The sequence below is a fragment of the Schistocerca serialis genome, chromosome 4, assembly GCF_023864345.2.
Source record: "Schistocerca serialis cubense isolate TAMUIC-IGC-003099 chromosome 4, iqSchSeri2.2, whole genome shotgun sequence".
Taxonomy (NCBI): Eukaryota; Metazoa; Arthropoda; class Insecta; order Orthoptera; family Acrididae; genus Schistocerca; species Schistocerca serialis.
The window spans coordinates 228,455,390-228,471,430 of NC_064641.1; the positions used below are offsets into that span (position 1 = coordinate 228,455,390).

Here is a 16,041-nt window from a genome sequence, read left to right on the forward strand (position 1 = left end):
CCACCCCACCTCCAAAAAAGACACTTTCTTATTTATAATCAGTATGCCTAGTGTTGTGACACCCAAGACAATTTTATTTCCTTTCATTTGTGTATTCATGTCTCTGGTAATTTTAACGTTTCTTGTTTATGGTTCAACACCTAACCAAGCCACTCGCTCGAAAATATCCTCAGCTTTGGACATGGAGACTCTGTGCATAAATAATAAACAAAATTGAGAAAAAGCACTCACTCATTTTCAACAGAAAATGCCATATATGCTTTCACCAGTCAAATTTTGAATGATCTGAATAACCAAACACCACCCATTGGGATTTTTTGTGATCTCTCAAAGGCTTTTGATTGTGTAAATCATGAAATTCTGCTAGACAAGCTCAAGTATTGTGGCATGAGTGGGACAGTGCACAAATGGCTTAATTCGTACCTAACTGGAAGAGTGCAGAAAGTTGAAATAAGTAGTTCTCGTAACATGCAAAGATCAGCACATTCCTCAAACTGGGGAACTATCAAGAATGGGGTTCCACAAGGGTCAGTCTTGGGTCCTTTGTTGTTCTTATTATATATTAATGACTTGCCATTCTATATTCATGAAGAGGCAAAGTTAGTTCTCTTTGCTGATGATACAAGTATAGTAATCACACCTGACAAACAAGAATTAACTGATGAAATTGTCAATACTGTCTTTCAGAAAATTACTAAGTGGTTCCTTGTAAACGGACTCTCACTGAATTTTTATAAGACACAGTACATACAGTTCCGTACAGGGAATGGTATGACACCATTAATAAATATAGACCTTAATCAGAAGCATATAGCTAAGGTAGAATATTCCAAATTTTTAGGTGTGTCCATTGATGAGAGATTAAATTGGAAGAAACACATTGATGATCTGCTGAAACGTTTGAGTTCAGCTACTTATGCAATAAGGGTCATTGCAAATTTTGGTGATAAACATCTTAGTAAATTAGCTTACTACGCCTATTTTCACTCATTGCTTTCATATGGCATCATATTTTGGGGGAATTCATCACTGAGGAATAAAGTATTTATTGCACAAAATCGTGTAATCAGAATAATAGCTGGAGTCCACCCAAGATCATCCTGCAGACATTTATTTAAGGATCTAGGGATATTCACAGTAGCTTCTCAGTATATATACTCTCTTATGAAATTTGTTATTAACAAGCAAACCCAATTCAAAAGTAATAGCAGTGTGCATAACTACAATACTAGGAGAAAGGATGATCTTCACTATTCAAGATTAAATCTAACTTTGGCACAGAAAGGGGTGAATTATACTGGCACTAAAGTCTTTGGTCACTTACCAAATAGTATCAAAAGTCTGACAGATAACCAACAAGTATTTAAGAAGAAATTAAAAGAATGTCTGAATGACAAGTCCTTCTACTCCATAGAGGAATTTTTAGATATAAATTAAGAAAAAAAATATATTTAAAAAATAAAAAAAATAAAAATAAAAAATAAAGAAAAACAAAAAACACAAAAAATAAAGTTGTTATATTAACTTAAGTATGTTGTTAAATTAACCTAATTATGTCATGTATTAGAAAATTCGACTCGTTCCACATCATTACGAAATATCGTATTCATGATCCATGGAACTAGTATTAATCTAATCTAATCTAATCTGGTCATACATGAAACATCAAAGACACTTTACTAGCAGTGGATCTGGAGGTGCCAATTTCTTTCGCATTTAGTGTGTTAGTGTGCGCGCGGGGGAGGGGGGGAAGACATGTGTAATCTAGGAGGGGGTCAAGAGGTACAAAACAAGGAAGGGGTCTGGAGGCAATAGGAACATGGCACAGGGCTAGACTAGTGGCTCTCAGCAACAGTCTTAAGAGAAATGAAAAAGTGACACTCCATTTGCCTATGTCACACCTCTCATAATCTCCTCCACCACTCCTACAGTCATACCCTTCCCAGATTACATAAGTCTTTCCCTTCCAACCTACAGTTGACAGCCTGAGCTTCCACTCAGCTGGTAGTCAGTGTCGATGTGGCCATGGGTACATTACTTAAACTAGAAAAACAGAGATAGTGCAAAGGTTGGTAATGTCTTTGCACCAGACATCAATCAGCTACAAGTGAGTGGTTGCCTTTTCTCATTTTGTTTGTTGTTCCCATCAAGGTATTTCCATTAATGTACAATATGTAATTATATAATAATAAAGGTGCTATGCAGTTACATTTTTTTTTTGTTCTTTCACTTATGTTTTTATAATAATATAACTACCTTTTGATTTTGAAATAATATAAAGTTTAGTATGTTGTTAACATGTAATGTTTTATGATGCCACAAAACACCATGATTTTTATTTCACTATGATAAAATGCTTTTATGTTTTAGGGGAATACTGATGATACTAATCACATCTTACAACGTTCCAACAGCTCGTATAGTGTGCAGAGCTCACAAAGTTCCAGTAGTGTCCCAGCAGAAGAAATTACATTGTTGCGTTCAAAGGTAAGTAACTGATTTATTATGAGGAAGTGAAATGGCTGGGTAGTAGGACATTGGGTGCACAATTTGGAAGAATGACACTTTTCAAATCCATATTGCATCACTTTTGGTTATGTTCCCCATTCTTTCCCAAAATTAGTGCAGCCAAAACCTTATATGATTCTGTCTATAAAACCACAGCTGATAACCTGTTCCCATTCCTTCCTAATGGAACTACTACTACTACTCCCACACCTGTCATTTATCATGCTTGAGGTAGCTATAATTAAAGTAGTATGTCTCTGTAAAAATTCAGGTTGTATTCTGATGCACAGTTGTATAATTGTTGCTATCTCATTCTTCTTTTCTTTTTTTTCTTTTTTATAGGCAAATTCAGACCAGAGGCTGTTCCAAAGTCTAATGATTAAATGTGTTGTACAGTTGGAATTGATTCAAACAATCGATAATATTGTATTTTTCCCTGCTACATCAAGAAAGGAGGACCAAGAAAACTTGGCACTAGCACAGGTAAGTAGTAAGAACTTAAGTATTTTGTTACATAATTGTGTTACAATTATGCTAAATTAGAATGCTCATAACAATACTTTATGAGGTTGTAGAATAATGAAATGATGAATCATATTCCAGGCAGATATGCTCCATGTAGAAGCTGGGCTTTCAGAACAACAGCGTGAAGAACAGGGGATGTATCGCAACCTGAGTTCAAGACATCTTCTGCTTCTTACTGATTGTCTACTTCAGTCTCATAGATTTGCAAAAGCTTTCAACTCCAATCATGAACAGCGCAATTTGCTCTGGAAAGCTGGTAAGCTGGTTTGTTCTAATCTCCTAACATCCTATTTAGTATTTATCGCATGGATATGTATATTTATATAATATGTGAATTAATAGAGGGAAACATTCCACGTGGGAAAAATATATCTAAAAACCAAGATGATGTGACTTACCAAACGAAAGCGCTGGCACGTCGATACACACACAAACAAACACAAACATACACACAAAATTCAAGCTTTTGCAACAAACTGTTGCCTCATCAGGAAAGAGGGAAGGAGAGGGAAAGACGAAAGGATGTGGGTTTTAAGGGAGAGGGTAAGGAGTCATTCCAATCCCGGGAGCAGAAAGACTTACCTTAGGGGGAAAAAAGGACGGGTATACACTCGCACGCACACACACACACACACACACACACACACACACACACACACACACGCAGACATATTTGAAGACAAAGAGTATGGGCAGAGATGTCAGTCGAGGCGGAAGTGCAGAGGCAAAGATGTTGTTGAATGACAGGTGAGGTATGAGTGGCGGCAACTTGAAATTAGCGGAGATTGAGGCCTGGTGGATAACGGGAAGAGAGGATATATTGAAGAGCATGTTCCCATCTCCGGAGTTCGGATAGGTTGGTGTTAGTGGGAAATATCCAGATAACCCGGACGGTGTAACACTGTGCCAAGATGTGCTGGCCGTGCACCAAGGCATGTTTAGCCACAGGGTGATCCTCATTACCAACAAACACTGTCTGCCTGTGTCCATTCATGCGAATGGACAGTTTGTTGCTGGTCATTCCCACATAGAATGCATCACAGTGTAGGCAGGTCAGTTGGTAAATCACGTGGTTGCTTTCACACGTGGCTCTGCCTTTGATCGTGTACACCTTCCGGGTTACAGGACTGGAGTAGGTGGTGGTGGGAGGGTGCATGGAACAGGTTTTACACCGGGGGCGGTTACAAGGGTAGGAGCCAGAGGGTAGGGAAGGTGGTTTGGGGATTTCATAGGGATGAACTAAGAGGTTACGAAGGTTAGGTGGACGGCGGAAAGACACTCTTGGTGGAGTGGGGAGGATTTCATGAAGGATGGATCTCATTTCAGGGCAGGATTTGAGGAAGTCGTATCCCTGCTGGAGAGCCACATTCAGAGTCTGATCCAGTCCTGGAAAGTATCCTGTCACAAGTGGGGCACTTTTGTGTTTCTTCTGTGGGAGGTTCTCAACCTGACAACAGCTTTCGCATCCTGCAACTACCCTCCCGACCTGGTACAGAAGCAAATAACCAGAGCCACTTCCTCATCCTCTCAAACCCAGAACCTCCCACAGAAGAAACACAAAAGTGCCACACTTGTGACAGGATACTTTCTGGGACTGGATCAGACTCTGAATGTGGCTCTCCAGCAGGGATACGACTTCCTCAAATCCTGCCCTGAAATGAGATCCATCCTTCATGAAATCCTCCCCACTCCACCAAGAGTGTCTTTCCGCCGTCCACCTAACCTTCGTAACCTCTTAGTTCATCCCTATGAAATCCCCAAACCACCTTCCCTACCCTCTGGCTCCTACCCTTGTAACCGCCCCCGGCGTAAAACCTGTCCCATACACCCTCCCACCACCACCTACTCCAGTCCCGTAACCCGGAAGGTGTACACGATCAAAGGCAGAGCCACGTCTGAAAGCACCCACGTGATTTACCAACTGACCTGCCTACACTGTGACGCATTCTATGTGGGAATGACCAGCAACAAACTGTCCATTCGCATGAATGGACACAGGCAGACAGTGTTTGTTGGTAATGAGGATCACCCTGTGGCTAAACATGCCTTGGTGCACGGCCAGCACATCTTGGCACAGTGTTACACCGTCCGGGTTATCTGGATACTTCCCACTAACACCAACCTATCCGAACTCCGGAGATGGGAACATGCTCTTCAATATATCCTCTCTTCCCGTTATCCACCAGGCCTCAATCTCCGCTAATTTCAAATTGCCGCCACTCATACCTCACCTGTCATTCAACAACATCTTTGCCTCTGCACTTCCGCCTCGACTGATATCTCTGCCCAAACTCTTTGTCTTTAAATATGTCTGCTTGTGTCTGTACATGTGTGTGTGTGTGTGTGTGTGTGTGTGTGTGTGTGTGTGTGTGTGTGTTGTGTTTGTTTGTGTGTCTATCAACGTGCCAGCGCTTTCATTTGGTAAGTCACATCATCTTGGTTTTTAGATACATTTATATAATATGTTATTGAATACACATTATTGATGGCTTAATCCCATGAAGTTGGCCATGTATCCCCATTTGGTCTGACAAGTGATAATAGTAAGACGTCATGTACGAATTATTGAAAACAGAAACCCAGAGCTGCAGTTTCAAACATAAATGCTGTATAAATATGACAAGAAATCCCTCAATTGGAATAGTAGCTATTGTGTAGATCTAAATTTTGTGATAGCAGCTATTTTAACCCTTGTTGATAATCCTAGCTGACTAAATCTGTTATCTGTATATAAAACAGAGTCTGTGTGTGTATATCTGGGATCTCCTCCAAAACTCTTGGATCAATTTCAACCAAATGTGGCACAGAAGAAGGAGGCCTCATGAGCATCAGCACTGTGGGGCTTTTTACCTCCTAGCTCCAGTAGGAGTGGAGATAAAGGAGCAGAAACATAATTTTCAAATTTCTGACGTACAGGCTGCCCTGCACAACAAGCATGTTGTGTAGGAACAATATTGGCCTGCCAAATCAACCTGTTTTGCGGAGCAGCCTATATGTCAGGGGCAAGAAATGGTTTTCCAGGGCCCAATTTGCAGGCTGCCCTGCATGACAGGCATGTTGCATTCGAGTAGTATCAGTCTGCTTTATTGAATTTTGTTTGCAGGGTCTACATGTACTGATGTTCACGGCTGGGGACAGATTGAGTGGACAAGGGGGTGTTGGGAAGGACGGAGCAAGGGGGAGGAGGAAATGAACAAAGAGAGGGGGAGGTGCAGATGAAGAGACAGAGAGCGGGGAGGAGGAGAAAGTGGTGTAAGGACGAGATGGGCAGGCAGAGGCAGGAAGAGGTGGATACGGAGAGGGGGGGGGGGGGAGGAGGGGCATTAAATATATGTGTTGAATGCATATGTGGATGAAACTGTGTGGAAAAGGCTAGTATTATACTAAAACATGATTGTGTGCTGTGGCTGTGGAGTTAGGATGGAGACAGGATGTGGGCACCTGGATGTGTTAAGAGATTTTCTGAGATGAAAATCAAAACAAGAAAATCAACTGTCATGTCTAGAGCCTGTCTCCAAGCCCTAATGTTAAGGGATATGGGTGATGTGTGTTACAACATCAGGAGGCTGCCACAGCCAGACTGAGTGCATGGTACTCTTAAGAGAGGAGCTAGGAAACGCAGCTAGCTAGTCGGAGAGCTGGTAGCCGAAAGAGCATCCGCTGTCTTTGGAACGCTCCTTGCTGGTCTGCTCTGTGTCCCCCAGATGATGATTTCCAGCTTTCCTATTGGTTGGTAGAGAGGCCCTGTTAGGTGTCCCACAGTCAGCAATACATTCAGGATAGCATTTCCTGTCAGCACTGCAGATTGGCCAATATTTGCTAGTTTTTCAAAGGCCACACCTGTCCAGTACCTCATATACAACTCTTTCTCGTGGTTTATTCCAACTGAGTGAAGGAAATTTCAGTCAACCCAGTAAGTCACGGTCTCAAAATAGTTACTAGAATATCCAGATTCTTGAACTGTTGATAACTATCTTGACACTGGAGTTAAACTAACAGTAGAGGAAAAATGTAGTATTTATTTCACTCATAGTATTACATTGACCATGAACTGCAAGCAGGTGCAATACAAATGTTCTTTTGGTTAAAGTTTAGTATATAGTGGAATATTACATATTGAAGTGCATTTCTACCATGAGTTTGGTTGTGCTTTCTTCTCTGGCTGTAATTCGTATGTTAATTGTTTTGTATTAAAAGAAATATTCAAATTGGAGAACTGCAAAAATTTACAGTAATGATTAACCAATACTTACCATCAAGACACGAAATTATTAATGGAGGTAAATCTATTAGAATGACAGCATGGAAGGGTATGTGGGAGGGCAGGGTCTCGTCTCAAGAGCTCAAGGAAAGTAACTCTGAATGAGTAGAACCAAATATCTTGTGCATGTAGCAGGCATTCGAGTGTCTTCAGTCGTGCAATAGAGCTTGCTCAATAGCTGAGTATTGTGTGTCCCCAAAACAGATAGTTCTGTGTCCATTCATGTGCTTAGCCAGTTTAGTGGCGTGGTTATTCCTCTATAAAATAACCATTCATAATATGTTAGTTAGTAAACAATATGCTTAGTTTACATGTTTCTGTCTTTTATGGTGCAAGACTTACCAGTGCTCACCCTGAAGGAAGTGGTAGTTGGTGGGTGTATGGGGCATGCTTTAGCTTCTCTTATGGTGGTTTTGTGCTGTGTTCTGATACCCTTAAAGCAGAATTTGGTTCCATTCAAAGATGTTTAACAGGATTCATGCTGGGACTCCGAGCATGCTAGTCCAGCAAACTCCTTGATGGTCTTCAAACTGTGCTGTGAGTCTTGCATTACAGACAGTAGCACTATTATGGGCGATACAGAAAATGTTCAGTTCTTAATTGTTAACAGTGTGCAAAAACTTTTTGATTACTAATATTATATGTGAAAACTTAGCTTTTGTTGCAGCTATATAGTAGGTATATTAATTTAAACCATTAACTTTTCTTATTTGTGTGTCTGCGTTATTTAACAGTAATGTTGCTATTGCCTAACTACATCACATGACTTGTGCTCTGAACATCTGTTGTCAGTGGCTGGCAAGAACACATGGCATGAGCTGTAATTGGCTGACAAAAGCATGTCACAATCTCAGTTAGAGTGCTTCAGAAGCTGCCATGCTGTATTTGGTGGAATTAGCATTTACACTTTCGTAATACAAAAACATGCACCACATAACTTTACAAAACATGTTGTTTTTTGAGTGGGTTTCATTTCAGAGTGTGGGGGACTTCTATCCCGGTGAATAAAACCTTAACTATTCAAAGAAATGATATTGAGGGAAAGTATGTTGTCATGTAAAACACACACAAAAAAAAAACTTTCACTCAGGAAAAAGTTAAATTTCACCAAGGAAAAAGTGTATTTTCACCTGAGAAAAAGTGTATTTTTAACCAGGAAGTCTGGGAATTTTTTGCCTTGTCCGTGTATATACTATGATTAAATAATATTGTTTGGTATTGCTTTCTATGAAGTGCATTCAGTAAGTAATGGCAACACTTTTTTTTTGCCACTCTCCTGGTTATCGTCGCAGCCAACATCTTGCGGCATCAGTAACCCCTTCCATCATCCACGTACTGCTTCCCATGGAGAGCATCCTTCATTGGGCTGAATGGATGGGAATTGGAAGATGCAAGATTTGGGCTGTAGGGTAGATGAGGAAGAATTGTCTAGAGAAGTTTTGTGAGCTGCTCTCGGGTGTGCAGGCTTGTGTCCAGTTGAGCAGTGATATGTTTGATTGCGATTCGTCGATCACCTTGAATGAGAGTGTCCACATTGCAGGAATCACCGCTGTGTGCAGCCGGCCAGAATGCAGTAGATCGGACAGGTTTTGCGTGATCTTTTACCAATTAGGACGGACACCTCACCCTGTGACTCACCATGCTTTTGTTCAATGTCAGATCTCTGTAGACATTCTGCAGTCACCTATAAATATCTGTAATGTTCTGGTTTTTTGCCAAAAGAAACTCGATGGCAGCTTTCTGCTTGTAATGCACCTCCATTGCAGAACCCGTTTTGAAGGCACCACCTATCAGAACTTCATGGAACTATAGGAGCTGAAGCCCATGAAGATTACACATTTTTTCAACCAAAATTGGCTCAGGAAAAAAGTGTTGCCTTATTTATTGAACACGTGTAATTTTTAAAAATTTATTTGAGCATCTTTCTTTGTTTAGGTTTCAAAGGTGGTGTTAAACCAAACTTGCTGAAGCAGGAAACTCAGAGTTTGGCATGTGTACTGAGAATACTTTTCAAGATGTATAGTGATGAGACACGGCAAGAGGCATGGCCCATAATTCAGCAGCGTCTCATCTCTGTTTGTCATGAAGCATTTGAATATTTTCTTTGTTTGCAATCGGAAGCACATCGAGATGCATGGACATGTCTTTTGCTTCTTGTTCTGACAAGGATTTTCAAGATGTCTGATGAAAGGGTATGTATCACATATAATTGTTTCTGAGACTGTATGATTCCCATCTTAATCACCATCATCAGACACATCATAGGTAGAAATGGGTATTAATTATGTGCTAAATAACAGAATTATACACAAGTGAACTTTATACATGACACTCAGCACTCTATATCATTAGAAGAATGTGTTGCATGATTTGATGCAGTGAACTGAGTAATCATCAGCTGTTTGGAATTCTTGGAAGCTTTCAAGTATTCTTTCCTAGTGTTCTCCACAATACCCCAGTCTCACATCTTTCAGATCTCTTTTGTGCTTCATGTAGTTGTACAATTCCTGTACAATGAATGCCACTTCAAGTGAACTCAAAATTTCGTCTGTAGCTCAACACCTTTTAGACTTCTTCTTACAAGGGAGTTTTGAAAGTATTGAGGAGTAGGGATGGGTAGTGTCTACCAACATTAGTTGAGTAAACTGACCTGAATTGTTTCAATGGTTCCTGTGATAGTCATCATAGCTCCATTTTGTTACACATCAGTACAGCCTTTATGAGCACTTCACTACCACATTAATAAACAGTGCTGTGCCTCAGAGAAAACAAGAGTGAGGACATTACTTAAAGAACATATTAAGTTTATTGCATCTGATGAGGGGCCTACAAGACTTTTGATGAGATTGGCATGTGGTTACAGTTTTCTTGCGAGCTATATGAGTGTAAAAATTTACAGCCAAAAATTGTGTCTCTATGTTCTCTGACTCTGAAAAAGTTTAAATGATGATTACATCTGGCCCTCAAATGAGGGATGTTGGTTTATGTGGTTAATGATGAATGAAAGCAATTATTAAATATAATGAAACTTTTGAAAGTAGCCACTAGGGTTTCTTTTGCTGGAAGAATGTTAAAGATTCATTGAACATTTCTTAATTTCTTTGTTTATTACCTTATTGGACGGTTTCTGTTTTCCTTTTCTGTTCTGCTTGTCCCCATATACCACATTCTCTTTCTCTACATGTCTGTTCAAGCAACCATCTGAAATCATTATGTGCATACATAGTGAGAAAATGATGTTCAAGCCGAACCTCCTGTACTTCCAGTTGTATCTAACTAACAATAAACTTTTAAATCATGACTCCAACCTGGTCACAAACAGTGGGCAAGTATCAGAATTAGTTGAAGGATATTTCTTAAACTGTTAGTCTCTCACAAGTGTGTGTCTTTTGTTTTGTTTCCTATCTTGTGCTCATATAGTGTGACTTGTTAATTTGTATCTTTAAAATGTCAAAAATTTACGTATTTCTGAAATGATATATAATCCTGAAGAACAGATAAACAATCATGTGCATTGGCCACGTGAATGCCTATACGCCAAGGTATACAAACATAATTTCTTCCCCCCCCCCCCCCCCTTTCCCCACCCCCAAGAAGAGTTCAAAATATAAGGCTTTCCAACCTCATGTTTCCTCAGCTTCTATTGCAACCACTTTGAGAAAACCTGTAAGTATAAGTCAGTGCTGCAATGCAACTACAGGGGATAAATATTGGCATAAACACTTGTGACAAAATAGCTCATGAGTGAACATCTGGATGTCCCTGTCCAACGGGCACAATATTTCAGCAAATGACCATGTTGCCATCATCAGGTACACTGATGAACTGAGTGCCTCCCAGCCCACCATCTCTCCCCCCCCCTCCCCCCCCCCCCGCCCCCCCCCCTCCCCCCCCCCCCCCTCCCTCTTCCTCCTTCCGCCAAGTCATTCCATTAGAGGTTCGCGCCCAGCGGCATGTCCTGATGGTGCCTCTGCTGTCGCTCTCCCTGCCCCTGAAGTCAGTTCGTTGTTGGATATATCCTTCCTTATTTACATGAGATACAATGCAGGTTCCCATTCCCTACTAATGATGTAGCCACCATCACAATTTATCAGCAGCCCCCTTACTCAAATCTTGATAGATACCTTAGTTACACAGTTGCAGAAGTTAGACGTCTGGGTCCGAACCTTAGTGTGGTCGTAATCCATTCCATGTAATTCTGATACACAATGTTCCACAACTGCAGACTTGTTAGATTGCTGCAGTTTGGTGTGCTGTTGGTGTTCGCTGCAGTGATCTTCGACAATACACACGGTTCAGTGTATGTAACCATTGCCACACTGGCTGGTCCGGTAGATTCCAGATTTCTGTAATCAGATGTCATCCTTGACAGTACTAAGCAGTGCCTGTGTTTGTGAGCAGAAGAAAAGTTTTCACCTGATGTTTCTGAAGAATTCACTCAGTCTTCCTGGATATTGCACCACAAAACAGAATAAATGCAATATCACATTCTTGTGCTGAGGTTCCTCTTGTGTTTCCGCCGGTTGTACAGGTGGTATGAGACATAGAGCTCTTCAAATTTTCCACTCTTTGTAGCTGTTTTTCTGGAACACCATACTCAGATGTTAAAGTTCTAGGTTGGGTCTTTCCTTGTCGGAGGGTATGGGCCCCCTATGTACCGATGTTCTGAGCATGCCATTCCTCTGTGCCAGGTGGTGTAGGTCAGTGTGTGTCATCTTATGGTAAGCTCTGCGGCCCAAAGTGCCATCTACTCTTCTTTTTACCACGACATTCAAAAAGGGGAGCACTTCATCCACTTTGACTCCCATGATAAAATTAATGTTCTGTTGTATGGAATTGCGATGTCTGAGGGAATCAATCAGCTTGTCTCTTACATGTGGCCATATGTGTCACCAACATACCGGAAGAAATAGGTCAGTTGCCGTTGAGCTGATTCCAGGGGCTTCCTTCTCCCTTCCATCTGCTCATAGCAACCATCATTGAAAGAATAGTATGTTGATGTCAAGACATGCCTGAAAATGTTGGTCATTTCTGTGTCAAATTTCTGCGCAATAAGTTCCGAAGACTCTTGTAAAGGTTCTCTGGTGGAAAAAGAGACAATATTGAAGTTCACAAGGGTGTCACAATCACTAAGCCTAAAGTTGTTAAGGCACCAACAAAATCCACGGAGCTGCAAATATGATGTGGACATTTTCCAACAAGGATTAAACAGATCCTTCTGGTATTTAGCGAGTGATTGTCAGAGCACCAGTGTTGCTAACAATGAGACGTAAATGCACCTCATCTTTGTGACCCTTCAGAAGTTCATAAAGTCTCACAATCAGTAGAATAGGTTCTTCCTGTTGTAGCTTCTTAACAATTTTGTCTGCCAAGCCAGGTTCTTTGAGAAGTGTCGTGGTCTTCCTCTAAATTCTCTTGGTAGGACCAGTTTTCATCTTCCAATATGCATTGTCTTCTTGCAGGCCCGCATTTACTCAGTGTAATCACGGTCAGATAAGATCACAGTTGTGTTGCCTTTGTTTGCTGGTAAGACCATGATAACTGGTCTTCTCTTATGTTTTGTGTGGCTGCCTTCTCTATCCACACAGACAGTGCTCTACAAGGTGGTGTCCCTCAGAGAGGCACCAAGCCAGATACCATGACATGTTGTGACATTTGAGTACTGACTCAAGGGGGAATACTCTGATCCTTTGAGGGATGTAATCATGACTCCTTCCTGGAACCCGGGAAGGACCACACCAACCAAAATAGTTATCACAATGTAGCACTTAACGTGAATGATCAAGAACCACTTAGCATACTCTCCAGAACCAGGAAACAAGGTCTTTAGTGCAGTTTCTGTAGGTACCATTCTACACTCAACAATCTAATCCTCCTGCAGGCAGTGTTAAAAAAGGCGTTTTTGTGTGGGCAGCACTTGGTAGCGTAGTTTTCTGATAGTGAAAAGGTGTTTGATAGCGTGTGGTGGTACGATTTCATTCAATTACTTTATTACTGTGTAGTGTCCAGAGTCATGACACCTGTCCAGTGATGTATTTTTGTAGGTGATTTTTCAGTCTTTTGTTCATCTTCTAGTCTTGCTGCTGCTGATCAACAATTGCATCAAACATTAAGATGACTAGAATTCTGAGATAAAACCACAGAATTCAATTTATGTATCAACTTTAATCATGTACATCAGCTTTCTAATCAACCCATTAGTGTGGAGGAGAAACATAGCTGAATGTCTTAACACAGTGTTGGAGCAGGATGTCTCTGCCATTAGTAGAGAGGCCTAGGTTGTTTTTAAGTTTGATGAAGTACAAGAAATCTTGTACAACAAATTTTATTTTTAGACAATCCTTTTGCAAAATTTTAGATGATACCAAAATTCAACAGTTTTTTACGTTGAAAGGTCTAAGCAAAGCTGTACTATCTTCTGATTGTAGTTTACCCTAATAGTGTGTTATGTTTCAATCTAAAGATGAATTTACAGTCTTTGAACCATATCTCTACACCATCTTAAAAGCACAGGAGTAGATGCTATGATTCCCTAATTTCTCTACAGACCATGCAACAAATATACCCAGTAGACCAAGTGGTACAAAAAACAAGATGCCATTCACATACAACAATGGCAATGGAAAGAAGTATCATTAGGCTGGCTACCGGGCCATGTGAGAATTGAGGGAAAGAAGCAACCAGACACAGCAGTAAGGAATGCTTGCAGTGCAATTAATGTACCAACCCATGTTGTCCCTTTGGGTGCTTTATCTCATTGTGGGAGAGTAGAATGGGAGAAGATCAGATGAAGGTATGAAATAACAAACTAAAGCTCATTAAGCCAACTGTTTGACTGTGGTGAACACCTCTCTGGTCACACAGGTGGAAAGAAATGGATTTAGCATGACGGAAAATGGCACTATCAGCTGATATGCAGGCACCTCATCCGGCCTGAGGCCCCACCAGTGCTTGTGTCAGGCGAGAGCCAGTGTGTCACATTTTACTGATAGCTTTTTATGTTCTCACTCCGAAAGTAGCCAACTGTTTGACTGTGGTGAACACCTCTCTGGTCACACAGGTGGAAAGAAATGGGTTTAGCATGACGGAAAATGGCACTATCAGCTGATATGCAGGCACCTCATCCGGCCTGAGGCCCCACCAGTGCTTGTGTCAGGTGAGAGCCAGTGTGTCACATTTTACTGATAGCTTTTTATGTTCTCACTCCGAAAGTAGCAACATTCTTGATAATGATTAGTCCACTGTTTTAAAAGAACAGTAAGACAAGTGTGAGAAAGATTTTATATTTTGCTTGGGCTCCTGTCCAAATTACTGGGTATGTTAATGTCAAACCTGGTAATTTAAACAACAGTGTATAGAACTGTTAACCAACTTTTATTTGTTCTTAAGAATGTCTGGCTCTTTTCCTGTTTGTTATTAGCGGTCATTTAGCTATTTGTACCTCTACTTTTTAATGTATTTGTCTGTGTTGTCCCTGCTATTTTTAATATATTTGTCTGTGATGTCATTGCCAGTCAGTCTTTTATGTTTACAAGCCACTAAGGCCCTGAAATCATAATCATAATCTTCATCACATAGCCCACTTTCTGTTGCTTTATGTGGGTGGATACGTAATTGGAGAATTTTTATCAGAACAGGTATTGATATACATTCTGTAGTGAATTTCTCTCTGCAGAAAACTCGAGTGATAAGCAGTTCCATTGTATGGAAGTAGGCTTCTTATTGCACCTCAGACTGGAATTTAACAGATCATTCTGTTTTTAGTTTTTGCGTGCAAATCGTACTTTTTGATATGTTTCTGTTAAGATCTCTACAGTGGTTATTGGCTATTAGCCATCTGCAGACACAACAGTATAATGAGTTAGGAGCTAGGTATGAGTGAGGCCACAAAATTCTCTATAATCACAACACCCCATAGGAAATAGGAATAAATTCTTCACATGGCTTTGGTGATGAGATGCTAATGTCCTGCTCACAATTAAACTGTGAAGGCACAGGAACAAGTCAACACAAAATGTTAGTAATTTGGTTGAAATACCACCATAGTGAGAAAAGCTGTCACTCTTCAGTTACGTAATGATACTTCTGTTCTCTCTAACAGATAAACTGGCAAAACTGATGCCTGGTAGTGAAATACGCAGTGCCTCTCTAAGAGCAAATAATGAATCTAGTTTCAGTGGTGTATTTTGTCCTTGTTTTTTTTTTTTTTCAACTATTCGTAGGAAGAATTTTTTGAGTATAGTAACCAAAAATTTGAACTTACTGGGTTGGTGCATAAGTTAGTAGCATTTTTCCACTAGTTTAATAAACACAACATACACACATGACAGGGACTTAAGTCATCAGTGATATATTCTCCTTTACTATTTACAATAGTTTGCCAATGCTGGGGTAACTTTTCGATTCTATGACTGTAGAAATCATGTGGTTTTGAGGCAAAGAACTCGGTGAGCCACATTTGGAGTGCCTTTTCATCCAGAAAGTAAATTCCTTGAATTGTTCAATACCGAGGTGAAAATCTGAGGGTGTGAGATCAGGTGAATAAGGTGGGTGCAGAATGAATTCCCAACCACTCTCCTGTATAGCAGTTTTTGTCAGTCTAGCAAAATAGAGGCGGGCATAATCATGGAGTAGCATTACTTCATGCAGTCTTCGTAGTCGCTGTTCTTGGATAATATCTGCAAGACATCTCAGTTGTTGACAGTAAGTGTCAGTAGTGATGATTACACCTCAGGGGAGCAATTCAT

At 40.5% G+C, this 16,041-nt stretch overlaps 1 protein-coding gene across 2 annotated transcripts in view; it reads left to right on the forward strand.

The window, feature by feature from the left end:
* LOC126473398 (brefeldin A-inhibited guanine nucleotide-exchange protein 1) overlaps positions 1-16,041 on the forward strand; it is a 285,458-nt gene that overhangs the window by 252,201 nt on the left and 17,216 nt on the right. For both annotated transcript variants that reach the window (XR_007586450.1, XM_050100408.1), the window contains exons 26-29: positions 2,371-2,487; positions 2,851-2,991; positions 3,112-3,289; positions 9,230-9,486. Coding sequence is in view for 1 of the 2 variants with exons in the window: in XM_050100408.1 (XP_049956365.1) it covers positions 2,371-2,487; positions 2,851-2,991; positions 3,112-3,289; positions 9,230-9,486 (693 nt within the window). In the remaining variant the exon portion in view is untranslated. The remainder of the gene's footprint in view (positions 1-2,370; positions 2,488-2,850; positions 2,992-3,111; positions 3,290-9,229; positions 9,487-16,041) is intronic.